The 27,318-nt window shown below is 42.2% G+C and overlaps 1 protein-coding gene across 2 annotated transcripts in view; it reads left to right on the top strand.

Annotated features, from left to right (window-relative positions):
- GNB1L (G protein subunit beta 1 like) overlaps window positions 1–18,191 on the top strand; it is a 42,769-nt gene extending 24,578 nt beyond the window's left edge. Inside the window, exons 2-7 of one of the 2 annotated variants that reach the window (XM_072936304.1) lie at window positions 1,566–1,693; window positions 1,943–2,068; window positions 4,013–4,175; window positions 7,868–7,921; window positions 12,628–12,843; window positions 17,477–18,191. In XM_072936304.1, coding sequence (XP_072792405.1) covers window positions 1,566–1,693; window positions 1,943–2,068; window positions 4,013–4,175; window positions 7,868–7,921; window positions 12,628–12,843; window positions 17,477–17,743 — 954 coding nt within the window. In that variant the 3' untranslated portion in view covers window positions 17,744–18,191. Of the gene's footprint in view, window positions 1–1,565; window positions 1,694–1,942; window positions 2,069–4,012; window positions 4,176–7,867; window positions 7,967–12,627; window positions 12,844–17,476 lie in introns of both variants that reach the window. The other variant, XM_030285472.4, reaches the window with a different exon arrangement.
- Window positions 18,192–27,318: the final 9,127 nt, after the last annotated feature.

Raw genomic sequence — 27,318 nt, 5'->3', positions numbered from 1 at the left:
ATACCTGGTGAGGGGCCAGAGCAGTGAGTGCCTGTGGGGAATCACACAGGCTGTCCCTGTGAGCTCATCAGGAATTGTCCTCTGCCAGGAGTTCCTTGTGTGGACAGGGCAGCTGCTCCCCCTGTATACTGGTCCTGTTCTGTGCTGACGTGGACCACATTTGATATCAAGCTGAAAACATCCATCTCTTGATCCTTCAAGGAATACAAAACCCTTGGAATAAAATGTTTAGCACAGTATTCATTCAATTAATATGAAGTACTGCATTTCTTTTTATAAGAAACCATGCTTAGAACCAAAAATTAAAATACTCTGGAGTAATGGGATTCTTGTGTAGAAATGATCATAACTCCCATCTCATCGACGTGGATGAGGGTATTGAGTCTTTCATTAGTAAATTTGTGGACAACACTAAGCTGGGAGTGTATGTCCATCTGTTGGAAGGTAGGATGTCTCTGCAGAGAGACCTGGAATGGTTGGATAAGTGGCAGAGGCCAATAAGATGACATTTAGTAAGTCCAAGTGCCAAGTCCTGAAGTTTGGCTACAATAGCCTCTGTAACACTATAGGCTGGGATGGTGTGGCTGGACAGCGGCCAGGCAGAAAGAGACCTGGGGGTACTGGTCAGCAACCAGCTGAGCATGAGCCAGCACTGTGCCCTGGTGGCCAAGAAGGCCAAGGGCTCCTGGCCTGTATCAGGAATGGTGTGGCCAGCAGGAGCAGGGAGGATCTGCCTCTGGATCAGCCTCTGGTCAGGCTTCCAGTTTCTCATTCTTCTGGCCACCAGTGCCAGCTTCCTGGTCAAATACTTCACCTGCTTCATCAGAGAAGGATTTTCCCCCCAATCATCTTCATTTATGATGCTTTCAAGAAGCTGTTCTAGCTGGCAGAAGTTCATTATCCCATCAATTCCCAGTTCAAGGTGGACTATATCACAACCTGAGAAGGTGGTGGAGTCACCATCCCTGGATGTGTTTTAAAAAGACTGGATGTGGCACTCGGTGCCATGGTTTAGTTGCGGTGTTAGGGCAGGGGTTGGACTCAGTGATCTTGAAAGTCTCTTCCAGCATTGTGATTCTGTGACCTGAAATTCTTTTCAGTTGATATGTTCACTGCAATGCTTTTCTGAAAAAACACTACAAAAGTAGTATTTTTGTGGGGAGGAAGGGGAAAGACTTAGCCAGGGGGCTAAAGCAGAATGATAAATTGCTTGCCCACTCAAATTATGGGTGTCAAGTTTCTTGTATTTATCTCCCTTTAGCACAGGGAGAGTAGCTGACCGATTTGGGATTTACAAGTGTGCGAGAGGTGCATGCGCGTGGCCAGCTCAGCACCTTGCTGAGAGAGGAATGCAGCAAAGAGCAGGTTGGACACCTGCTTAGTCAGCTCATCTTAAGAGGAAATACTTCATCCTCAACTGGGTGGCAAATAGAACATTCAATAAAGAAAATTCAGAGAGGAAAGAGCAGAAGCAAGTGTCCTGCTCAGAATATATTTAAAGTTGTCATTTCACTTTAGGCTGCTTTACCCTCTGTGATATCTGTGTCTGCTTCTCACCCCCGCAGTTCACTGCTCCGATGGCTCTGCCACCTCCGGATCCACAGTTTGTGCTCAGAGGTACCAGTGCTCCAGTCCACACTCTGCATTTTTCCTGTGGAGGTCCAGAACCTGATATCCCCCTTCTTTTCTCTGGGTAAATACACCAGGATTTCTGGCTCTGCCGAGCATCCTATGGTTGTTTCCTTTTGAATTTAAGTGTGTTATTTTGACAAAGTGTTTCTGGGGAAAATGGCAGCATTCATGTTTTGCATGATGGGTGTGTTACTTGTGCATACAGCATCAGTTTTGGAAACAAAACAAACAAAGAAACAAAATGAAAAGCATCAGACTCTGATCACCTCCATGCAGTGCTCACACTAAAAGCATCTCTTCCTACTGCCAGGTCTGAGAATGGGTTTATCCATGTCTGGAACCTGAAAACACACAGAGTGGACACAGCATTGGATGGCCATGGAAGAAAATCTGTCTACTGCGTGGAGACAATGGGTGGTAAAGACAGACTTCTCAGGTTAGCAAAGCAGGCAAAAACCAGTGAAATTACTCTTGTCTCTTGTCTGCGATTGAAAGAAAAAAAAGGGGGGTGGGGGCACAAAGGATTCTCTTAATTCTAGAGTCACTTAAAGTTTCTCCAACACATATGGAAATGTACTGAAGTAAAAAAAGACAGAAATACTGTAGAATAAAAAGGGGGGTGGGGGTGAAGGGGGAAAGATGTAATGAATTTATTTACTATGTGTGTTATGATATCATAAGAACCTGGGACCTGTAGTGTCTTTACTAAGAACAGGTATGGTCTTTGGGTCAAGGAAATACACTTGGATTTGAAGTTGATTAACTTTTCACTGCTGTTTCTGGGGAAGGTTGAAAAAAAGAATTTATAAATAGAGGGGAGATGGAGAAAAGGGAAGGAAGAAAGAGAAGAATCAGAGATGGAGAGTGAAAGACTGAAAATGAGCAAGAATGCTGAGTTTAATGGTTTTACTTTGTTGCAAAATACCTTCTGTTCTTGTTTAGCAAGGGAAGGTCAGGAAGATTTGTGTACTTTGGATTAGACAGGTGATCTAGAGTAGATGCCAGTGTCTGTATGATTAGGAGGTGTTCTGACATGTTTATCTAGAGAAGACATCTCATAATATACAGTGGAACTCATTAGCATTTATATTTCTTATCTGCTTAAGTACAATTATCAACACTCTCCCCCATAAAATCATATTGAATAAGCATTGTTTGTATAATTATAGAGTTTTTCTGTACCTCTGTTTTTACAGTATAGTTCGAACACTTCACATAGCAGTGTAGTTTTAGGACAGCATTTATCATTAGTTTATATTTCTCTCTTGTGAAGCTAAATCATTATAATTTCTTGCAGTATCACACTGTTTGTATCCACAGTGCTATAAATGTTGTGTCAGTTTGTCACTCAGTTGAACAGCACTGATGTTGAAGAAGTCCCAACAGTCTGTAGATTTACATCTCCTATTTGGTTTTGCTAATTAAAGTAAGACATGGGTAAGGGATTTTTGATGACTCCTGGCTCAGATGATAACTTGAGGACACACATCCTGTGCTAAGATAGTTTATGGATTGGAAGCTTCTGCACAGTGCTACTGGAGCCAGTGGGATCACAAAAATGTGCAACAATTCCTGCTGTGCCCTTTGTGTGGCCTCCTCGCTCTGCCTGCCTGGGAGCAGCACAAAGCCTGTGGGACGGGGCTGTGCCGAGGAGTCCATGGGAGCTGCGCTCATACCTGGGATGCGGCTGCTGCTGCTCTGCCTTGGGTGTTTCAGCCCAGCATTTCCTTGAGCAATCGCTGCCAGTCTCTCTCCTTTATGTCTCCACATGTGCACAGTCCTAGGAGCCCTCTGTGCTCTGCCTGTAGCTGTGGGAAGTTGACCACTGACTAACTGGCACTTTTTATTTCTCTCTGATGAGCTGTTGTATTGCTGTTTGTCTTTCAGCTGTCAACACATGACATTGCCATTTCATTGCTAGGGCAAATGAGTGTTACATGTGTAAATCTTTGGGATACTTTTGTTTCCTTTTAAATTAGATCTAACCAATGATAACATGTAAGTATTTTTTACTGTGTATATATTCAACTGCTCATGAGACTTTATAAATATATTCTTACATATAAATAGCACAATTCAGCCTGATAAGTCTCCCTGCACAAGGAAACTGTGATTGCAGTGTATCTGACTGGCTCCCAGGCCCCTCCTGTCCCAGGGACAATTGAACCTCTTGGCCAGTTCCACAGTTGGCAGAAAGGTGGTGGTCTCAGGGACACTGAACTCCCCCCCATTTCATAAAATACCCAATTAATGCCCCCACAGAAGCCGTTCCAAGCTTGGTCCTTTACTGTGTGTCAAAGACCCAGTTCAGGTTACTGCCCTGCAGGCAGCCAGGCTTCCTCAGACTGCAGCTCGGGGATAACTTGTTTCACTGTATCAGTCAGGGGCGCGACCAGAGGATCTGCTTGTGGGATTTAGCAGAGGGACGGACTTCAGTGACGGATTCTGTCTTCACGGAGCATGTGGGATTCTGCAGATGCTCTCTGTTAAAGGTGGCGCAGGGACGCTGGCTAATAGCCATGGCAGCCAGAAGCCTGGAGGAGGTAGGAAGTGTCTCTTTCTCTGTGCTTGAGAGGTTGCTTTTGGTACTGAAATGACGTCGTTCAGAAGGGGAAACATCAGTGCCACTGAATTCTCTGCTCAAGAGCAGGCAGCACGAGAAACCTTTGAGTTTTAATCACTAGTTTTATTGCCACAAGGATGACTGAATTATGTAACTTATGCTTTAATAACAAGGATACCACCCCAAGATTTATCTGGCATTTAAGTATTTGCAGCTGCTGCTGATCTTTACATGCAGGAGTTTTGAAAACTCTTCTGGTGCTGCTGAATACTGGGAACAAGAGTCCTTCTGGGGAAATAATGGTCAGCAGGTCTGTCCTCAGACGGAGGAGCTTATATTCCATCTGAAGCTGAATCTGGTTTGGTGAGAAGAGGGAAGGTGCAGGTGATTTGTAATGCGATACGTGGTCTTTCACCTCAGGCTAATTCCTTACCTGGAACTGGGGCTGGAAATAGTTGAATTACCATTACCAGCCAGAGGTGTGTTCTGTGTGAGATAATTGCAGGGTCCGTTTCAGTTCCTACTGGGTAAGTCCACATCTAATGCCACTATTGCAGCACTCACTGACTGACAGCTTTGTTGGCAATGTCCACTTCTGCTTTGTAAGAAATTACAGTTTTGTTTTTTACAATGGACTGTTTGAGGACATCACACAAACATAATACCAAATACTTGACATCAAAATACCAAAATTATGAAAGAAGAAAAAAGTGGCATAAATATGAAATGAAGTATTGTAGCTAAGTGCAAATTGCTGATGAACATAAAAGTTCACATTCTTTTCTGGACTGTAGGTTGTGTATCTTGAAACTGAAATTTTTATATTTTACACATGAAGTAATAAGTGCCTGTATTACAAGAAAATATGATCTTTTTATTATACAGAAGTTTAGCACATATTTCAGCATTTTGTTGACTCACAGTCAGAATGTTCACCCTTTTACAAAACTAGATATGCCTGTGGACACAGACACTGCATCAGTAAATACAACTATTCTAAGTCCCATACCTTGTCCTGATCAAACAAAGAACTCCCTCCATCTTAAAGCAGTGCTCAATAATACTTAAGTTAAACAAAATTGACAAGTGCATTCTCGTGTCAGCAGGAGAAGTCCCGGTAATGAAGTATTAAATAATCAACTGACCCAAATAGAAGACATTTACCTCGGTGTTGCTTACAACTCATCTCTGTTTTATTCTCATTTGTTTGCTTGGGCCCTGCAAGAGAAGAATGATTTGCAGTCTCCTGAGGTAGAAGAGTTTCACTCTGTGTGAACCTCTGCATTAGAACTGTGTCATGTTTCAATAAGTTCACATAAGCTCCCATAATATATAGTGCTTCCAAACAGACAGCACTGTGTGAGACACAGTACATTTGCAGCTTATGATTAAAATTAAGACTTAATAAGTGTTTATGCTTGGCTGGTGTCCAAAAAAAGACTAATTTTGTCTTAAAGGAGGTTCAGTCCATAAATAATGAGATCTGAACAGGCATTTATTTGTTCATGATTGCATTTAAATCACCAATTATGAGTTACATGCACTTTTCTTGCCAATTTGCCAGAAACATGGTAAAAGCTTTATTAATGTGAAAAAGAGAAAGGGTGTGTTTCCTTGTGGCCAGTTTTAGCCACCCAGGAACACTATTAACCTCAGGCAAAGGCAAATCTTTCTCCTATTAAGCAAAACCAGTATAAACACGGAACTTCAAGTTTTAGGTTACAGTTGTCAAAATATGTGAAATAGTATTTATTTCTAAGGCTCAGTTGCCTTTAATGCAGACAGTCTCTGGAACTGTCAATCCAGCTCAGGCAGCAGGTCATGCCTGCCTGCCTTCTGCACAAAGCTTTTCTCATTGTTTTTCTTTGGCCTCTGCAAGCCCAACTGTAGCCTTGTACCAGTTCATCTGTTTTTAGTCAAGGTAAAGCAAAGAAGGTTTGTTTTTTTCTTTTAACTGCAGAAGTGCATTTATCACAGCACACTTACCCTTCTTTATTACATAAAAGTTGCAGTTTTGGTCTTGCCTAGGAGGCAATGCCCTTTGGAGAGACAGTGATGAAAGAGGCAAGATGAGGGCAGGTCATCTTCATATTTATAGCCCATTTCCTGCCACAGCTAACTTGGTCATTATATTGCTAGCAAGAAAGTTGACAAGAGAAAAGCATCTTTTGTTAAGAGTGAAGCTCCAAAAACCAGAATTCCCAGATGATCAAACTTCGGTCTGTTCCCAGGTTTGGTGTGCAGACTAGATGGCTTTTGGCTGTAGTCACTATTCCTCAAATCTGGAAAACAGTTTCCTGCTCTATTGCTCAGTGGCTTTTGAAAGTGTTCTGTATGTTATGTATAGAACACTGTACTCGCAGCCTTAGAGTGCAGCTGGCTTTTGGCAGGCTGGCTGACAGCCTCTAGAAATAGGAAGATGTTCTGGCAAGCTTTGAACTAAAGGTATGGGATTAGAAGGCCATCACAGCTGCCGTGGTCTTGACTGATGGTTCCCAGAGGAGCCATATTTGTGTAATACCTCATCTCAGATACTTAAGGAAATTCGCACAACTGGGGCTGTCCAACAGTGCTGTTGGGCTCTTGCACATTCTGGAAGAGCCTAGAGTGGCTGGTGATGCTGGATTTATCAAATGTTTCAAGTAGTTTAATTTTACCACATAATGCAGACCATTGTTTATTTAATTAGAAGAAAAGATCACCTTGGTGATAGTGTGCATGTGAGAAACAGCAACATTCCTGGCAGCAGGTTTTCAATACCCAAGAGTTTCTGTTCCTCCAGAGTTCCAGGCTTGAGAATGAGCCCGGAGCTGAGGCACAGCCATGTCAGTCAAGAGTCTCAAAGTCTTCCAGTACCAAACTAAAAAGGCAGATTCCCGTGATCTTGCCTGCCATCATCCTGAGGTGGAAATGAGCTACTTCCTTGGCAGAGGAACAACTTGCCCAATGTTTAAAAAAAAAAAAAAATCAAAACCACATAAACCAGGTCCATGATTCATTACCATCACAGCAACCAACAATGGATGCTGCTCTGTAGAGAGCACAGGTGTTTAACACAGCATTTTCTGACCCTGCTTTAGACAGGGTCAGACAACATTGTGCTAAGAATACCTGTGTGCAGACACTGCTGCAGCCGGCCTTGGCCAGTAATTGTGGGGTTACAATTTGTTAGTGCAGTCAGCAGTGAATCAAAAATCCCCTTTGCCTGTATACACTGCCTGTATTTCCATGCAAGCTCTGCTGTGCTACCACAGCAGCACAGAGGGGAGAATGCAAGTGTTCACAGGTGAATACAGCCAAAAAATTAGCAACAAAGCTGGTAAAAGGGGAAAGAAAGCAGAGGGTTGTGTTCAGATTAAGTAGTCTGCAGTATTATCTGTTGTGTGCACAATGTCATCCACTGTTTGAAAAGAAGGCTGTAATTAAATAGAAGAGTAGAAGAAAAGGATGTGTTCACTCTAGCATTTTCTCTAGTCTTTCCTATAACAATGCACTTCTTTAGCTAGCTGTTGATTCCCCTTACAACTCCAACTTAGCATGCATTCCTCGGTTTCCTCCAGTTTTTACTGGAAGAGCCTATGCTAACTTTAATCACCTTAAAAGACTTGTGTTTTTAACAGCAGAATTTTGACCTGGAGCCTGACCAACTCCTCTTTGTTTTCCTGATGTCAGGTTCAGATTTTGGAGCTGCCATCCAAGACGTCAGTCTGTACCTTGAAACCAGAGGTGGGTGCCAAGCTGGGCATGCCCATGTGTCTGAAGTTATGGCAGGTAAGGCAAGAGCGCCGGCTAATTGTGAAATGTTTTCCCTGTGATTCATTTTATATGAAGCACATGAATCTTTCTTCACTTGGATTTTGATTTATAATCAAACCAATCAAGTAATTATACTACTAAAGGGGGGAAAGATTTGTGAACATCCTTAATGTAACTTTCAGAGCTTTCCAAGCTTTAATGGAAGATTTGCAAATGCTCAAGGAAAGCTTTGTATCCTTAGGATAGATACAGTTTTTGCATCAGTCAAGAGGAAAATGAGTGACTTACCAAAGCCAGTTGTTTTGATATTGTTTCTCACTGCATTAAGACTGATGAGAAATGTTTGGGTTGCTTAAAAACAGTGGTTTTAAGGGCAGATTCCATTCACTTCAGTGCCCTCAGGATGAGGAAACACTCTTATGTACATTTCTGTTCGAGATATACAATAGGAACAAAATATTTATGGTGGTACTGACTATAGGCAAAAAGGTAAATTAGAGAAGTTAGTGAAAAAAACCCATATTTGCAAAATGTTTAGCAAATTATGTTTATGGGCTGCCAACAGTGAACACAAGTAATACAAAAAGGTGGCAGTAGAGGGAGGAAGGAGTTCAGGTGATTGGCTTGAAACCTCCAGGGAATTGGTGGCAAAGCTGATTCCCCCATGTGACCCCCTGACAACACACTGCTACAGGTCTACAGGACCAGCTGAGCTGATGCCAGAGTTGTAATTCCTGCAGGCTCATTGGAACATTTGTGTTGGTTTTGGTTGAAAATATTATCAAAGTGAGGCCTCAGTGTGTTCACCCAAGATCCTGAACAGACTGATAGCTAGAGAAGTTCAGTTGCTGACTTCAGACAAAAGCCAAGAGAGGCCACAGTTGAAGTTCCATGCTGTAATTAAAAGTTAGGAAAAAAAATAAGAGGAAATTAAATAGGCTGATTAGGCTTTTGTTAAACAAAGTTTCTCCTAAAAATGCAATCAGTGTTCAGTGCTTGATGAAATGAATGGGTCTTTCTGTCTCCTCGACATTTTTTAATAAGATGGTGATAACTGTGGAAATGTTCGGTGTTGAAAATTTTTCTTGCCTGTATAAGAAGTCCTCTGTCTTGCCCTATTTTCTGCATGCATTAATACTGATATTCCTCTAGGAAGCAGAGCAGGTGCAGAGTCTTAATTTTATATAGTTTTTGATTTTGTTGCCAGTGGGGATAAAGCAGAGGACTGGGAACTGAGAGAGGTAAATTATTCCATTCAAATTCTGACTTTGAGAACTCACCATAACTTCCTAGACTGCACCAGGCAAGTATAGATAATCTCTTAGAGTCTCACAGCTGTATTTGCTCTTTTACAAATGTATGCAACTTGGTTTAAAGGCACGAGGAAGAGGGTACCCTTAGGGAAATAATTACATGTGGTGTACCAGAGTGATGCTCTGCATTCTGTTCTGTGGTTGCACTGGAAGTGGCTCTCTGAGTAACCTGTAACCATAAACCAGGAGAACACGAGCTCACCCAGCTGCACCCCTTCCTGAACAGAGGCCCTCCAGGATTTCTGTGCACACAGCTGTGTTGGGCAATGCAGACATACCCAGGAGATGAGCACTCCCAGCCCAGCACTCAGGGGTTGCCTAAGAGACTATTTGATCTTGCTTATGGCACAGTAAATTAACAAGTTGAAACAGAAGCTGACAGGGAGAGCCCCATAAAGGTCTGAAGGAAGAGTGCTGGGGGTGGTTGGCCAATGAGAGTTTGGGGGCTGCAGCCAGATACCTTCATATTTTTCTGCAATTCAGGTAAACAACAAACCTCCCAGCAGCAGTGTGAATGAGAAACTTTACCATAAAGCAGAAAGCAACTGGGGTTACGCTTGTAGATTAAGCCTCACTGGCTTCCCCTAAGCAGTCAAAAAGCTTGCAGCTATTTATTTTGCTGTTTTGAGCAGTTTCCCCCTTATTTTTCTAGGTTTGTCCTTAAAAATATTAGTTCATTCACTTTCTTTTGAAGATTCATGTTCTTAAATACATCGTTTCAGTTTCACACCTTCCTGCTATTACTAATTGGGTGGAGTAGGATTTGTAGAAGTAAGAATAGTCTTCCCTTAAATTTTTTGCACTCCTTGGGGAAGGCATCATATTGCATAATGGTGCAAACAAAATAATTCAACAAGAATAATACATGTCAAAACTGGAAATGCTGGGTTATTACTTTATATAAACTATTGCAATTATTCCTGTTGAGTTGACAGCAGATCACCTTTTCTTCCTTCCTTGACAGTTATCCAAATGCAACAACAAAATGTTCTGCTTAGGAAGAGCAATGATTTATAATTTAATTTTTCTACTGACACAGAACATGAATGGTGAGACTTCTCTCCAGCAGTGTCTGTTATTGGGAATTGAAATAAATAGGCCGTTGTGAAGCACTGCTTGGTGAGTCCAGGCTCAGACCAAGAGCTCCACTGATCTTTCAATAACTTTTATTGTTTTAGTTCATGTACCTATTGAAATATTACACTTCCAATGGTTAGGAAAGGAAGAAGTAGTGTGGGAGACCTATATTTCATAGTAAACCATATGTGGGTTTTAAAACGCCAATTTGAGATCTCACTTGCAAATTACTGTTTTTCAAATCTATCCCCACAACACAAAAAAAAAAAGGGTTTTCCTTGGCATTCCCAAAATTCTGGGCACTCACCTGTGTCTGCCGTCTGCGTAAGGGTGAGGAGCTCCTGTGGAAGCCACCATCCCTCTTGGGGCAGGGAGAGGAGCTGACGTGTTTCACTGCCTGATGACAGCTACAACTTCTGTGAAACCCCAGCTCTTCTCACAGAAGAGCAGCACAAGTAATTGTGGGGTTTTTCATGCTTAAATTGGGCACTTTCCTTAAACTTAAAAGTACTATTAAATATTTTGTTTTGCTTTGAAATTTTTACCCTTTATTAAATACAAATAAAATCTGGAATACTAATTTTATTCAGATTTTTTTAAAACATTTTTGGTATCTGGTATCCAAAACCAGATATTCTTAATCCAAAATACCTGATGAGTTAACATTAATTCACATGTATCTGACACAATGTATGAATCAAGGTATTAATTGTTCTGATGTTATATTATTTTAGCAAATAAAAATTTTGACAGAAAAATTGTTCATAATTCTGGGCACTGTGAGAAACCTGCTTTGTGGGCCTTTCTAGCCAGACCATGCTCCCACCTTTTCAAAGGAAAAAGGATCTTAAAGGAAGGAAGGAGCTCCTCCAAGATCCCAGGTGTGGACAGACCCATTCAGAAGGATGATATAGGGGATTTCCTAAATTAACAAGGATTTCCCCTTGCTTTCCTTCTTTTAAGGAGTAATGTTGTTCCCTGCTCATTGAGCTGTACTCCTCAAACACTTTTCTAGGCTAAGGCCGAGGAAGCACATGAGGCTGGTACTCAGCAGTTTTGTTACTCAGACCACCCATCTCTTGTTAGTTTGACTTCCCCCAGAACACAGAATAACCAGTGGGAGAACAATTTGGACCATTAGTAGAGGCAGTGAGCCTTTGGCCACTACAGGTTTGTATCATGACACTGACAGCTAGCAAGTTTGAACTCATTCAATAATGAGATACTGGTGAAAATTAATTCTTTATGCCCTTTATCTTAATTGAATACTGAGCAAACAAATCGTGTAGGAGCAGACAGTGTTTGGAAAGATCTGGGTACCCTATTGGATACATTTCTTAGACGTGCCTACATGAGGTGGTAATAATCCCAATGTCTATTTTGATATTTCTTCTCCTATTAAAGAAATAACTGGCATTAACAGATGCTGGTTTTTAGTTACTTTTCATTAGGGATTTGCATCTTCACTCTTGTAACCAGGTACTGCTTACAGGATCATTCGTCTTTTGGCTGGAGCAATGATGAATATTTTCCTTAAGTGTGACATGTAATCCAGTAATGTTCCCTTCTTTGAGTTATTTCAGAGGCTTAAATAAATTAGGTGTCTGCCCAGGGTGCCCTGCCCTTTGACCTGTGACATCATTAATCAAAATAGCTTTCAATTGGTTACAGTGGGACTGGGGCGCCCATTAACCCCTTGGTGACTGACCCAGCAGTTCCTGCTGGGAGGTTCAGTGTTTACCTTCAAGCACTGTGGGGTACTTGGGCAGGCAATCCCTCCGTGCAGCCCTACACCTGGCACTGTGGAACTGGAATCCCTGAGCCTGGCACATCTCAATGCCCACACAGGCTTGTTTTGCTTGAGAGTAACTCTCAGCTGCCCTGTGGAATTTTTTCTATAAAGTGCAAACAAAGTTCAGACCATGAAGTAAAGCTCCTGAAAATTTCAGTCAGGCTCTTTTCAGTTGTTATAGAGGGCAATAGTTTGGATTTTCAGAAAGAAAAAAAAAATATATATGTATGTATGTGTGTGTATGTTAAATATGTATTATAGATATAAAATCTAGAATTTGGTATGTATATGTAAGTGCGTATTACCTAGTAATAATTTATGTAAGTGGATGGAATATCAAAATTTGACATTCAGGTATCTAAACTTCTTTTCACTTCTACATCACTCAGCATTTTAATTTATTCTCTTGGTGCTTGGACTAAAACCTACACTGGGATGGTAATTTTTCTAACAGATTATTTACTTCTCAAACAATTTTATTTTTCCTTAATCAGCTCAGCTGTGGTTCACAACCTGTGCTTCTGGCTGGCTATGAAGATGGATCAGTTGTCCTATGGAATGTGCCAATGGGAAAAGCGTTGAGCCGACTCATTTGCCACCAGGAGCCAGTGATGAGCCTTGACTTTGACTCGGAGAAGGCCAAGGGGATCTCCGGCTCATCTGAAAAGGTGCTTAGCATCTGGAGCCTCAATGAGCAACAGAACCTCCAGGTCAGGATCACTGGCCCTCTAGTGTCATTTATCCCACTTTGCACTAACAGTTTGATAGACTAAAAAAATATTTAGTCATGAAGAGGAGTTGTTGCAGATCTCTAGCTAATTAATCACAGACTGGTTAGAATGTCTGTGCTATGTGACTAGACTTAGCAAAAGATGGTGAGGATTTAAAAAAAAAGGAAAAAACACTCTCTCACATGTTTCTGGTTTTACCAAAGTTGCAACAGTCACACAGGCCTAGCTTATTGAAGCCATTGCCTCTGTATCTTCATTTATCACATTTGTAGTATCCAGCTCTCGGAATGTCCTAAACATTATAAATGAGTTACAAAAATGAGAAACAAAGGATTGCTTTTCCAAAGGTTCTGCTTGAATGGCTATAGCGAGCTTTCCACTGTGGGAAAGGCAGAAGTATTCCATTAAACACTTCACAAACAGAAAGAGTAGGAGTAGCCCAGCTAGCAGCAAGAGGACATGATGTTTAGGCGCCCAGCTTCGTTTGGCACTTACAGGGCCCAGCCAGAGACACAAAGTCAGGCAATTGGCTGCCCCAGTTCATGTCTGAGCTGTGGTACTCCGAATGGCTGGGTTAGAAGGAGGGTGTGTAATCCCCAGCTTGAGCTGTGCTAGGGAATGGCCATAAATACTGCTTTCATCTAGACAACTTTAGCAAGTGTTCCAACAGTGCCAAGGCAGTAAGCACGACCTGGAAATGTAGGTGTGGAAATAAAGTGCAAAAAGGCTCATGAAAATTAAAACAGCCCATGCATAGTCTCTCCACTGCTGGGTGCTTTAACCTTTTTAAAGTGACAGTTGTCCCATGGAGAGGGCCTGAATCAGCCCCTGTGTGCCCATGTCATCCTTGAGGAGAATCTGCTGGATACACCAGTTCAAGGGAGAACAATAGTTGCTGTTCCACCTTGCAGCTTTTATGGAGTTTTTTTTTTTTTTACAGCAAGTTAATGCTGTTTTCTGAATGGTGCTACAGAAAGAAAAGCACATGCTGGGACATCCAGTGGTAACCCATCACCTGGGGGACACTGTAAAGGTGTGGAATCTGAGGCATCACCACAGCAACTGCATTTCTGGGGTGGCAGGGCAAACTCATCCAATCCCAGTGAAGTTTGGGGGACATGGCACTCACTGAGGAGGTGGCTGAACCTTAATACTCAGTGCAACACGACATGAAAGAGGCACTTTGCACTCTGAACAAGTAGTGAAGATGTCTGATACACAGTTGTCTTGTTTTTTGGTCCTGTTTGCCCTCCCCTTGCCCAGCCTCCTCCTGCTTGTCACCATCCGCACCAGGTGTCCTTTACTAAGGGAAGTGGAAGGAAGGTGAGCAATCCCAGTATGAAATTTGGTATTGAGACTCTTTCTCTAAGGTAAAGGTGACAGAACTCTGACATCATGACAGGCTTCTTAAATTTTCAAATACTCTGGTGGTAGAGAGAAAGTTGTTCTTTCATATTAATTATAGCAACACTTTTTTCCTAAAATAAAAGCAAATACTGTTCTTTACAGCACATTTCACTTAGGTGCTAATGGTACACAGGACTACAGGTACAACTTGCAGGAGAAACAGTTGTTCACCTGAAATATTGCAAGTATTGTTTTCCACAAGGTATTCCCATTCCCAGGGAATGGAAGATTAGCTACACCTTCAGCACCTCACACTGTGAGATAGAAGGTTGCCTCAGAAGAAATTCAAATGCCAAGTATTATAAGCTACAAGCAATATTCCTGTTCTTCATGGCAGCATGAATGCCCTAAAAAAAAGCATCTTTCATATGAGCACTATGAGATTGTCAAAGACATAGATTAAGTTTTTTTCCACTATTGCATTAATAATATAAACCAGATGGGGATTTTTTTCCCTGACATTCCAAGTACCTGAGGTAATGGTAGACGTTGGAAAGCCACTCAGTGGCACATTATTTTTATTCGAAAAGGTTTTAATAAGTAACCGTGGTGCACAGCTATCTGCCGTTGGAGGGGGAATGATGCAATGATGGTACTGCAGCTCTGTTTTAAGTGGCAGTGTTCCAGTGTGTCAATGAATAGATGATGAAGGTAACTGCAGTTTATTGCTATGAGGAAAGTTTGTATTGTCTCCTACAGGAAAGTTGCTGAATTCATCACTGTCAGCAAATGATGGGATTGGTTATGAGCCTTCTGATTTGGATGAGATAGTGTAATTATGTGATGATGTTTGTGGTAGATGTAGGAGGTAAACAGCTTCTGCAGGTGAATAAACAAAGCAGAACAAAGAAATCTGATAACCATAGAAGATTCTCTTTATATGACAAGAGAAAAAAATTCTGTAAGCTGTAATGTAAGTTTTGTTGATTTAGTTGCTGAGGCTTTTCCCCCAAATGCTGAGGCTTAGTCTGCAGCTATTTTGGTTATTTTCCTAATAAGCAGAGGGCCTAAAGACATGCTTTGGCTGTAGATGCAAGTGTCCTTGGTTGTGACTGGCTGAAAGCAGCTCACCTGTTTTTACCTCTTTGTTTCCTAAATTACAAGCTGATTTTGTGGTTAGGAAATTATGTTGGTATTGGACTCCTGTAGTTAGTGACTTACTGTAGTAAGTCCTGGGATGGCACAAATCCTGGCAGTAGGATTACACCTGGCTGCATATACCTTGAGCAAGTTTTCTCCTTTGTGTTGCTTTTCTCTCTCACTCTTGTATTTGCAGATCCTGTACAAATGCCTACTGTTCCCTCATGTTCCATAGCCATTACAGGCTTCCTTTTCAAGTTGTAGCTTGCTGAGGAGATGCCATTTCTCCAGTGGCCCCGATTGTGCTGTATGGATCTTGCCCAGATAATTGACATTAATGATGGCAGCACCACGCCTGGGATTGCTTATAGCCATTAGCTAATAATCTCACTTACGGAGTAAGACCCATCCTACATTTGCCAGGCTGGTGATGTAAGGAATAAATCTTTCCATTGCCAGGACATTTACACCAACAAAAATGCCACTGAGGCCATGCTGCATTAGGCCTACCCTGGGGAGTTTGGAGCACATGTATTAACAAAAAGCACAGGTAGCCCCACCAAGAGGCCCACATATAGCCTGCTATTTCTAATTAGGCTTGAGCAAAACTTGCTGTCCTCTGTTTGTCGTAGACACATTCTTCAGGTTGTCTTTGAAAAATAAAGGTATAGAGCATGTAAGAAGCATGTCAAATTTAATTCAACCTTTTGTCTTACCAAACTGCACAGCTCTTGCTGTTTGAGTAGGTAGCTAGGCAGTTCTTATATAGTTGAAAAAATAATTGCATATGGCTTTGTGCCTGTAAGATTCCAAGATTTGTTCAGCTGCATCTGAAATCAACCTTGACCAACATTTCTGGAGTTTTCTACATCCAGTATAAAGGTTAAAATTATCTGCAGTAATATGTCTTTATAACCCTGTACTAGGTATGCATCATGGAATGTCCTTCAAGGAGGAAAGCTCCTCAGGTGTGATGTACTTGTCAATCCCTTCCTGCCTCAGACAAACAGTAAACACGACCCAGTGAATTAAAACAGGCACTGGATGATATTAAGCTTTGGTACAGGATAGCTACAGACTCAGGCTTAAGGAGACAGTGGCAGTAATGTGTTGTTTCCAATGGTACTTACAAAGAACAGGTCAGGGCCAGCTTTATAAGCCAAAGGTGTTTTCCCCATTCTGAGAGAAGCTGAGCTGTTCCAATACACACACACACACACACACACACACACACACACACACTCTTGTGTGCATATTCCACATGTGTTTCAGAGGCACACTGCTCACTCAGACAAGGTAGCTGAGGTGAGAACAGCAAAGGTGTGTTACTTTGAGCTTTGTGCCTCAAGAGAAACTCATGTCAGTGAAAACTCTTCTTTCCAGGGGCTAAGTCCTGTGCCGCCCCAGTGCCTCCTGAAGGAAGCCAACTGCCTCCCAATTGAATTGTGCCCCTCTGTGCCCCCTTAGTCTCCAAAGAGTAACAAAAGGCTTCCAAGACTGAAATCAATAACTTGGCTATAATCCCCTCCTTGGATTTGGTGTAAATAGAAGTCTCTTGGGAAGCAGTACTAGAAATACAGATTTTCTGACACTGTAACCCAATTCCTGGAAGCATTCCTTTCTCAAGACTGAGGTAAATACTACAACAGCTTATTGGAGGTTTTGTGAGGGGTCACAGTAGTAGAAATTAGTAGCATGTAGCTTAACCATCAGCTCAGAAGGGTCTCAGCCTGGCAATATTGCAGAAGCAGGGAAAATATATTGCCTTAGCTCTGAACATTGCAGGTCATACAAGAATAGCTGAAGAAAAGGGCAAATCTGTACTCAAAACCTTGATTCAGAGCTTCACTTGTGACAGAATATATATAGCTTTAAATGCAAAATAAACTAAAAGCATACAAGAGTTTGGTTTATTTGGTGAAAATTTCTCTGGAAATGGGAGGCTCAAGTTAAGGTGTTTTCTGTCTCTGTCTGTCGTTCTCACCAAGCACCACATGGTGAAAAGCTCCATGCTCCCTGTGTGACACTGGTGTGTTGGGGGGGCACAACACCTGCTAAAGTACCGAAAGATTCCTTTTTCTTCTGTTTTGAACAACTAGAGCTCATTTGTAACTTTTTCACAAAGGTTTACAAAACACACGAACTTGTCAACGCCGGCATATCTGATATCACCATCCGTCCAGACAAGAAGATTTTGGCAACAGCAGGGTGGGACCATCGCATCAGGATCTTTGGGTGGAAAAAGCTGAAGCCCTTAGCAGTGCTGGACTATCACACAGCAACCATCCACTGCGTGTCCTTCTCGGATCACAGCAACCCCCGGGACAGACTGCTGGCAGCTGGCTCCAAAGATCAGCGCATCAGTGTCTGGTCCATATATGCTCAGACATGACACATCCTGCACTGCCATGGACTAGGAGAACAGGACTGGTGAAGTAATTCCTAGCACTGTAATTCAAATGTGCATCTGGGCAAGTGGTAGAATCTGTCTCCAGGCTGGAGAGTCCTAGGTTATCTCTTATGATGCTTGTTTAAGCTATAAGTTTTGTCTTCCATAGAGGAAAGTGGATTTTTAAAATTCATAACAAGCAGAACAAGGCCAGTCACAAAGACCAAAGTTGCTTTGGGTTCTGCTACAGGTTTTGCAACACCTTTCCTTTGGCAGGTTGCTGACATAACTTGTGCCAATATCTTTTGTAATAATGGACTGGAATCCCTGGAACTGCAGTGGGGGCAGAATATGTCTGTTTGTAAGTCATTTATGTATTTAAGAATCTAAATCAGTGTAAAACATCACTCTTTCTTGAAAATTTATACCCATTAAACCACCTCCAGTGGTTTCTCATTGTCAGTTACTTTTTCTTCCCCGTAACTGAAAGGCTATCAGAACACCCTTGATTTGTTCACACTTCTGTCAGTTTCTAACTTAAACCAACAGCCAGGAATGTGCTAGGGATGGCCTTCGGCATTTATGAATTTCATTATGTCTCCTGTCACCTCAAGCCTCACAATTAATCACAAGAAAGAAAGGAAAAAAATCTTCCCCAACACTGCACTGCAAAGCTGTGTAAAGCCTTTTACAGAGCCAGTGCTAAATCCTTTCCATAGACTGATGAGCTGAAGGATTTAAACTCGACAATCCAATTAGCGCCCTTCTCCTTGGAGAGTCGGGGCTAAGTTTCAGCATGGAAAGTTGGGGTTTCAGCTGCACAGCTCCCATAAATATTTAGGGGAATCACATGGGTAAATCCTTATCCACACATTGCGAATGGTTCCATTAATTTGTCATCTCTGCAGTCATGGAAACTGAAATTCATTCATTAAGTTTTTTTGTTTGACTCACAAAGCAGCATTTGCCTTCTTCTAAAGTGTATTAGACACACACCAGTGTGCTAAGAGCCAGGGTACTGCTGGATTCTGTCACAAAGCTGCAGTGACAACTGTGTCCAGACTGTGCACTGTTGATACTTTATTGGAAATAACTGTTTCTGCTCCATAGAGAGGTGGAAATCAAAGAAAAAGAAACCAAAAGTGAACAGCAACATCAAAGACTTTGAAAATTATTTTAGGAAAAACACGCATGCAAATTAAGGTTTGCGTCTGTTATCCAGCTGTGCCTTGCAGACAGAGAATATTGCTGGACTGAAAGCCTTAAGCACCCAGCCTGATGCTCTTACATTAAAACACAGAACAAGGATACTGTTGCCAGGCTTTTCTAAATAAAACGTGGCCTTACATATTATTTGAAGTGTGGTGACACTTTAAATAATGCATTTCTTTGATTATTTCTTTACTATTCAGTAGCTGCATGGAGGATCACATTGCAGTTGAAAGTTAAAGCCTAATTTTGTGTGATCCCGAGTCAAGGGGAGGTGGTGGTGTTCATTACATCTACCAGACAGAGTTGCACGTCTCCACCCGTCATCCACCTCCCACACAGAAGAGGAGCTGCCCCCACTGTACAGGCAGCTCCAGCCTCAGCCTTTTGGAATGAGATGCAGTCACCCTCCACAAACCTGCTGCTGCAAGAAATCTTTTCTTTTGGTCTTTTTCCCCTTTCTCAAAATACATCAGAATCCTTTCTCAAAATACATCAGAATTGACACAAAGAAACAATGAAATAAAGAAATGGAGAATGTGTCATTGCACATGGTCCAGGGCCTGTCCAAGGAAGTTTGCACAGAGATTTCCTTTTGCCTGTGCTGTCTGGTACAACATCACACATGTGGCCCAGAGGGTACCAGCATTCCTCCTCCATGGCAGCAAACAGCAGCCTGCACTTCCACAGAACTGAGCTGTAGGTTTAATAGCAGGAAAGGAGATCCAGGGCTCACCCATCCTGGGCAAATGGTTACTGTAAGAAACAATTTTTGATACAAATACTCTGGCATTGGCAGGGCACCCCTCTGGAAAGAAGGATTAATGCTTTATTAAGAGCATTATTAGATCAGAGGCTGCAAGTTAGGAATTCTTGAGTATATTTTCTCTGAAAATTGCCATTTCCTGTCAACATCTGTAGCTAAAGTAATTATGGAGACTCATAAGGGATGTTTAGATTTACGAATAGGGCTTTTGGAAGATACTCTAAAAGATTACTGGGTGCTTTCATCTAACATTACCTTTTGCTGGGAGTTGAATATTTATGTTTGTCAGATGAGGTAGATTTAAAAACAAACTTAGTCATACAAGTAAAAATTGAAAATGAGGACATGAACTGTATCTCAGACACACAGGTGAGAGCTTCATCAGCTTCAGAACGAAGGACATGGGTTGCAGGGCTGCTTGCAGGAACACACTCATCCAAGGCACTACCCATGCCATACTTTTTCACAATACACTTATTTCATTAACGCTTTGTATCACTGCTGATTTTATTTAACCACACAGAAAACAGATTTTTTTTTTTCACATTTTAGTTTCCTTGAAATGAGCAACCAGACTACACTAGTTTGATTTAGAGCTGAGCTTAAATGCCATAGTTTGATCGTGAATTACAGTCTTCTAACAGTTTATTTGCCTAAGAAACTAACCTGGACTTCCCCAAAGAAGAATGGTTTCCAATAGGAAAGACAGTCTGTATCAGTATAGGCTGTAAAACACAATTGTCTGATTATAACTGTAACTGTAAAATACAGATGTCTGATTGCATCTAAGAAATTAACATTTTTTAAATAAAAAAAAAAATAAAATTACAATTGTGCCATGAGCATGGTTGTCACTCAAGATTTCCACTGACTTGCTAGCAGAAGGTTGTGAGCAAAGAGCCACCTTAAGGTGCTGGAGTTAGCTCTGAAATCTCACCTGCCAGAAAGGAACAGGGCTAGCCTGTACCTGGCCTGGAGGATTCAGGAGTGAAGGTGATGACAGCTAAATTATTACAAAAGGCTTCCTCCTAAGAATCAAAGAATCACCGTCTTTGGCACCATGAGAGGGAAGAAAGCATCCAGCATTCGTAAAATAAATCCCAAACACCAGCATTTGTGCAGCAATTACATGGAATATTTATCACCACTGGCATGAATGGGATCTCTGACCCTCTAACATTATTTGCAAATTAATCCATTAGTTACAACTCCTTTCTCTTATCAGTGCATGAGCCATAAAACTCTGCAGTCCTTAATGCAGATGAGCAAGGAAAGAGGAGATTGTGTTTGTAGTAATGAGTGAAAAGGAAGTAAGCTGAGGGCATGCAGTGAGACAGTTGTTAAATTTAGTCCTTTAGAATGCAATTGCTACAGGAAGCCAAAAAATTACTCTGCAGCTTGACTTGGACTGTTGAAAAGGTTTGAGTTTAAAAGAGCAGATTTTTATAGTTAAGCCAATACTGTCTGCTGGACTGCTTTTGTTTTTAGCATATTTAAGATGCATCTACAAAGCCAAGTTGCAAATTAATAAATCTTTCCTTTAATTCAGTCTGTCACGAACAAAGATAGAACACTGACTACTGCAGGAGCCATGTTAGTGATGTAAACCAAAGGACTGGGGATTAAACAAGGATTACTGAGTGCTAAATCAATGTGTTTCCTTTTCTGGCTGTGTGTCTGTGGTGTGAAAGTGTGGATCATTACATAAAACATGGCACATGACTGCCTGGATTAATACCACACAATGTTATGGCAGCGCTGAGTTTGATGTTTAAAGTTTTATGTTTAAGCATGATCATTGTGCTACCAGGAAAGTATCAACCATGACTAAGGAGAAAAGCAAGGGGGTTTCTGCTAATGTGTAATATTCTGAAATTCCAGCTTGGGTCCCCCTACTACAGCTTTTCCAAGTAAACTTGGCTGTGTTTGTCTATGTCCTACTCTTCTGGGGCATCCTGGAGGTTTCTTCTATAATGTGAAGGAAGCTATCCAAAATTAAGATCATACTGTGTGTGGGGGCGACATGGCAATTCATGTAAGGGTCTCACAGTATCAAATTAAATGAAAATATAATCTCTCAGTTGGGAAAGTTTTGCTCACCTGATTAGTGAACCACAGCTGTATATCCTATGAGCAGTGCTGTGTACTGCTTTATTCTGAGCTCAGAGAAATTTGATTTGCAGTTTGGTTTGTAAGAGAAGGAGAAAGAGGAAGTGAAGGGGTAAATCAAAACAAAGGAGCAACTTATCCCTCTGAGTTAGGTGACAGGAAGACTGTGGAAGGTATGAAGTGCCTTGAAGCAAACCACCAGCAGTGGCCAGATTGTCCATGGGAGAGGGACAAGGATGGCAGGAAGAGTACCTGGTGGAACCATATAGTGATAGGTCTGGCCTACTCATACACCAGCTTCTTTTTGTCTCAGACATACTTGGTTTTACTTCCCCAGCATCCTTTTTTAAAGGTGACAGTACAGTAGGAAATCCTGTGGACCACAATCTACACTGCTAAATAAGCCTGTGTTCACCCAGAGGAGGGTGTATTTATGTCTCTGCTCGGAAGAGTCATAAAACCAGAAGCTGCAGTGCCACAGGGGATAGCAGTGGGAAGGACTGAGGACCTGAAGCAGCCACATGTACTGCAGGAGAACCACCCTGCAGTATTAAATATCTCCTCACAGGAGAGTGACATGGCAGTAAAAAATATATCGATTCTAATAATTCTCTGTTACAATTATTAAAAAAATAAAAGGAATAAAAAAGGCTGTTAAATTGATTTGAGATTACAGCTGTTTCCTTCTAGTTTTTATTCTCAGTATATATAAGCTAGGGCAGCAAAAAAACATGGAAATCCTCAGATGCTTTCTGGACAGCAGTGGTCTCTTTTGCCAACCAGTGGCAGGATTGATTGATCCTGATTATGTCCAGATCAGGAAATTAGCAAGCATGCTCAAATGCTGAGCCATTATTCTGCTTCATAGCTCTGGTATCTCACACATGCAAAAGTACATTTTCCAAGCCCCCATGGCACTGCTTGATATAAACATTTCTGACATAGGTAAGAAGGCAGTGGGTGCACTGGGCCTACAGAATAATTTTTAACATGACAGAGAATGTGGCTGTGGCACTTGTCCTGATGGTAATTTAAAAATTGCTGATACAAAATCTTAGTGATTCGTGAAAGCATTGTTTGTGTTCATGGAAAAGCATCTAGGCTGCTCTTAACATAACACTTAGAGTAAGTATTGTCTGTTCAGATTTTTTTTGCCTCAGATATTTTGATGGCATGCAGACTTGGCATCCTGCTAAATAGAGACATTGAGTATTTATTGTTTTATCTCTTGAGCTCATCTGGTTTGAAGTAGTTGACAAGGAGGAAAGGGAATAGAATGAAAGACTCACTTCATATTTGCTGAAATAAAAGAAATGTGCAAGGCAGTGCTCAAATAGAACCAGCCTGGGAGAAGGGCTGCCTCTTCCCACCCCTCCTCTGGCCTTTCCAGATGATGGCTTTGCCTGCAGTCCCTCCACTCTCATGCTGGTTCTTGCTGCCCATGGTTGTAGCTCACGCCCCAGACAAAGGGCAGCTGAAGCAGCCAGGCCAGAGCACCGCGACAAGGGGAAGCGTTGCCTCCTGGAACAAGGAACAGTGGGAGCACGAAGCAAGTGGAGCAAAACACAAATGCCCATCATCCAAGCTAAAACCAGTGACAAAAGTAATAGTGCTAACACCTCACACCAAGGTGCCTCTGTAAGTTTTACATGTTGTTTATTCCATTTTTCACTTTTTTGCAATTTAAAGCCCAAGGACATCAGTCTGGGTCCCTGGGCACCTGTGCAGTCACTCCTGTGAAGGCAGGCACTAAGCACAGCAGGGGCACCTGAGCTGTCCTGCCCTGCCCACTGGAGTACCCACTGGCTGCCAGAAGGAGCGTCAGGGAGGAGGTTACACTGCAGGAAAACATTCCCTTTCCTTCTCCAGAGAGCACCAGAACTGCTCACAGAGGTGCAGGACCCAGGCTGGAGCGGACGCCACAGGTCACTCGCTCTCACCATGCTGCTCTCACAGAGGGGATGGAGGCTGTCCTTCAGCAGCTCCAGCTGCGCTGGGAGCAGGAGGTGGAAGCTGCTCTGCAGCCTGGCAGGATGGCACAACATGGAGCAGCGAGCCTTGAGAATGTCTAGGGCCTCTTCTATCTATGCTGCTCCATCTACTTATAGAATTAGGTCCTAAATGAGACTTTTCTGGCTCTTGTTCTTAATCACTTTATTACTAGTCCAAATTTATAATTTTAACCTAAATAGAAGTGAGTGATTTATTGTAATTATTTTGTATAGGCTGCTCTTAATAAACTTTTTTTTTAAATCTGGAAAAACATTTAATTTCCCATATGGAAAGAACACATTTATCATACTTTCCTTGGATATACTTGGCCAACTATTGCACATATATGCAAAACATATGTGACAAATTCAAGGCTGAATTTCATAAAACAGAAATGCTGTGAAATGTGATATAATAAATATATTACCCAGACATATGTGGCCAATTTATAAAACTACGGTATCTTTGGTAAATTTATAATAGGTCATTTCTATTAATGGGGGGAATGAGGGTGAGTTTTCTGGCATATGCAACACACAAAATGCCTTACACAGCCCTCCTGAAGGACAGTGGGCCTTTGAAGAGCAGACCTGTACATGTACATACATGTGGTATATGGGACATGTCTGTGTTTTTCAAAATTAACGTGTGTCTTCAAAAACAGCTCTTCCTTTTTGCATTGACTGTGTGTGCAGCATACCAGGCAGGAAAAAAAAGTATTAAATACTATTCTTTGAGATTTGCAAATCTCAAACCTCTGATACACTATCTAGATTCCCACTGACAATAGGCATCTCACTGTAACAGCACATTTTATATGCACATGCTGAGCTCATGATAATGGCAATAATAGAAAACTTTCACCTAGATTTGTCAGATACCTATGTAAATTATGTATCTTAGCAATCAATTCAATTGGAATGATTAAATGAAGAAAAACATGCTTATGTTTAGAAAAACGTTGCATCCATACACAAGTACTGGCCTCTACACATGCAGAGTGGATTCTTAATAACACCAGCTTAGAGCAATGGCTAAGCCATTGCTGGCTGAGTATCCTCAAATTGTAACTCACAGGAGACTGCCCCTTCTCATTTATGCTAGAGTGTTTCAAAGATAAAATCTTTCCTTTAATCCCCTAATCTATATTTTCCGCTCATCGCGTATTTCCCAGCTCCGGAAGATGAAGCCCTTTTCATTTTCCGTGAGTGCCGAATCCACCGCGTGCCATGCCCGGCTCTTCCCTCTGGAGGGAGCCGGCTCTTCAGGCAGGGCCGGCCGGGGTGCGCGCAGCATCTTCCTCCTCCTCCACCGCGGCCACGGGGCAGCGACACCCGCGGGGACCCTCCGAGGTGACCCTCGGGACACGCTGGGTGTGCCCCTGCCCACAGCGGCAGTTTCACACAAACCGCGGGTCAGGCCAAAGCACCCGCGGTCTCAACGCGCTGCAGAATTTGGTTTCAACCTATCAGGAAAGCGAACGACAGAAGGCAAAGCACCAAGAACCAACACGTGTATGTTCACACAAACGCTCTTCTCCCACCTTCCAGCCCAGCCGTGTTCAACAGGCTCGCGGCAGCTTTTTGAGCTCTTTGGGTAATGATGCTGAAACCTGCTTTGCAGGTACTGCTGCGTTTGCTCTTCCAGCCTTCTCCAGGCAGCAGGGCTCAGCTTCTGCCCCCCAGCCCAAACCTGTGGGTGCCTGACTTGTTTCTAGAGGCTACAGGGATCCCTTTACATAGGCAGAACATTACACAGCACGACTGAACCTGCTTTTCTTATCCAGACAGATCAAGGTGCAACTGCCCTTTGGTGAGGGATCCAGCATCACAGGCTGAAATCCACTTGCTGGAGAGAAGGAGGAATGCTTGGCAGGAAAGGACAGTGCCCCAGCCGAGGTGGCCCCAAGCCATGTAGCCCCACTAGCCACAGCTCTATGTAGAGATGCTCTAGAAGCCCACAGCTCATGGGCTCACTGTCCCCCAGCAGCTGCTGCATGCAGAACACCTTTTCTACACCTACTTGTACGTGTGCTTGAGACTGGCTGAAGAGATGCCAGCACCCCAGGATGCCGAGAGGCAGCTGCTGGGGACTACTTGCACAGTTCTAGCCAGAGAGTTATAGGGCCTCCCTAAAGAGAAGGAAAGACTAAAGAGATCATCTGTGAAATGTGTAAAGAGTGTGCATGAACACTGCAAACACACAGGAGTTTCATCCCCATGTTCCTATCCTACATTTAATTCAGTCAATTCCACTAGCAAGGATAGAATAAAATCAAATGCAGAAAGCCATTTCTGAAAACTGCAACTGTCCCCAGTATTTGGGTTAAGTGATTAAGCAAAGGCCACCCTTGTTCCACCTGCATGGAACAAGGAACTAATCCTGGATTTATCCACTGAGCTAGGCGGTGTGGTTTTCAGACCTCAGAAGCAATCACTGAACTCAGCCTGTACCTCTAGAAAATAGAGCTAGATGGCTAATTTAGTCTCTAGCCCTATTTGGAAAGGACAAAGGATGCTTGTAACTTCCACACCTGGGCCTGTTTTACAGCAGCTTTTAAACACACTTTATGTGTAAGTGCTTTGTGTGACTTGAGGAAACCACAAGTGGAAGTATTGCCTGGAAAAGTGGCTACCTTCTTTCCTAGAATGTGCCATGGACCTTGGTGACAGCATGAGCTGAATGAAATTTAACCAGACATGTAACCAAATCATACAAAGTCATTTGTCAAATGAATCTACAATATACAGATAATGCATAGCCTATACACGACATATCCTGACTAACAGGCTGACAGGTAATATGACATTAGAGTGTTACAAACTTTTCTGTGATTTTCAAAACCCTTCTACTAGTCAATCTGCAGCAATATGGGGTTTTGTTTATTTGAAGTGGATTTTTTGTTGGGATAGAAAACTAACCCTTTTGCTTTCCATATCTGTAACACTCCCATCCAGTGAGACAGACATTATTATGGAAGGAGGGACACCAGTCAAAGCCCTGAAGAATCTTGATTTAAGGATTAAAACACAACATGAACTGGACTGCTAACATGCTTTAATGTGAACATGTCTAAGCACCTTGCATGCTGATGGACTAAATGCATGGTTAGAAATACCATTTTCTCAGACTGTAGCTGCATGCTCTCCTTCCCAGTCAGCCTCAGGACCTCTGCAGTGGTTCTTTAGCACAGAACACAGAACAGTGATCCTCAGGGCCCACTACCCACAGCTTGAAGTTCTGTGATTTTATCTTCTTCTAACAAATATAAAATTGAAATTCCTACAATCAAGGCAAGGATCTTGAGCCACTTTCATTAAGGGCACAGTTTAGTCCTGGCACCCTGGGTCATTCTATGTGTGTTTGAAGAGAACAGGTGCTTATCATTACAAACAGATCTGTTTTCACCTGGGAGCCCCAGCCTTGCAAACTGTTGTATTGTGATAGATTACCACAACCATGGGCACCTGTGGCAACCAGGGACAGAAGAGAAGGAGCAATC

The sequence above is a fragment of the Taeniopygia guttata genome, chromosome 15 (assembly GCF_048771995.1).
Source record: "Taeniopygia guttata chromosome 15, bTaeGut7.mat, whole genome shotgun sequence".
Classification (NCBI taxonomy): Eukaryota; Metazoa; Chordata; class Aves; order Passeriformes; family Estrildidae; genus Taeniopygia; species Taeniopygia guttata.
This window is presented reverse-complemented; position numbering and strand designations above follow the sequence as displayed.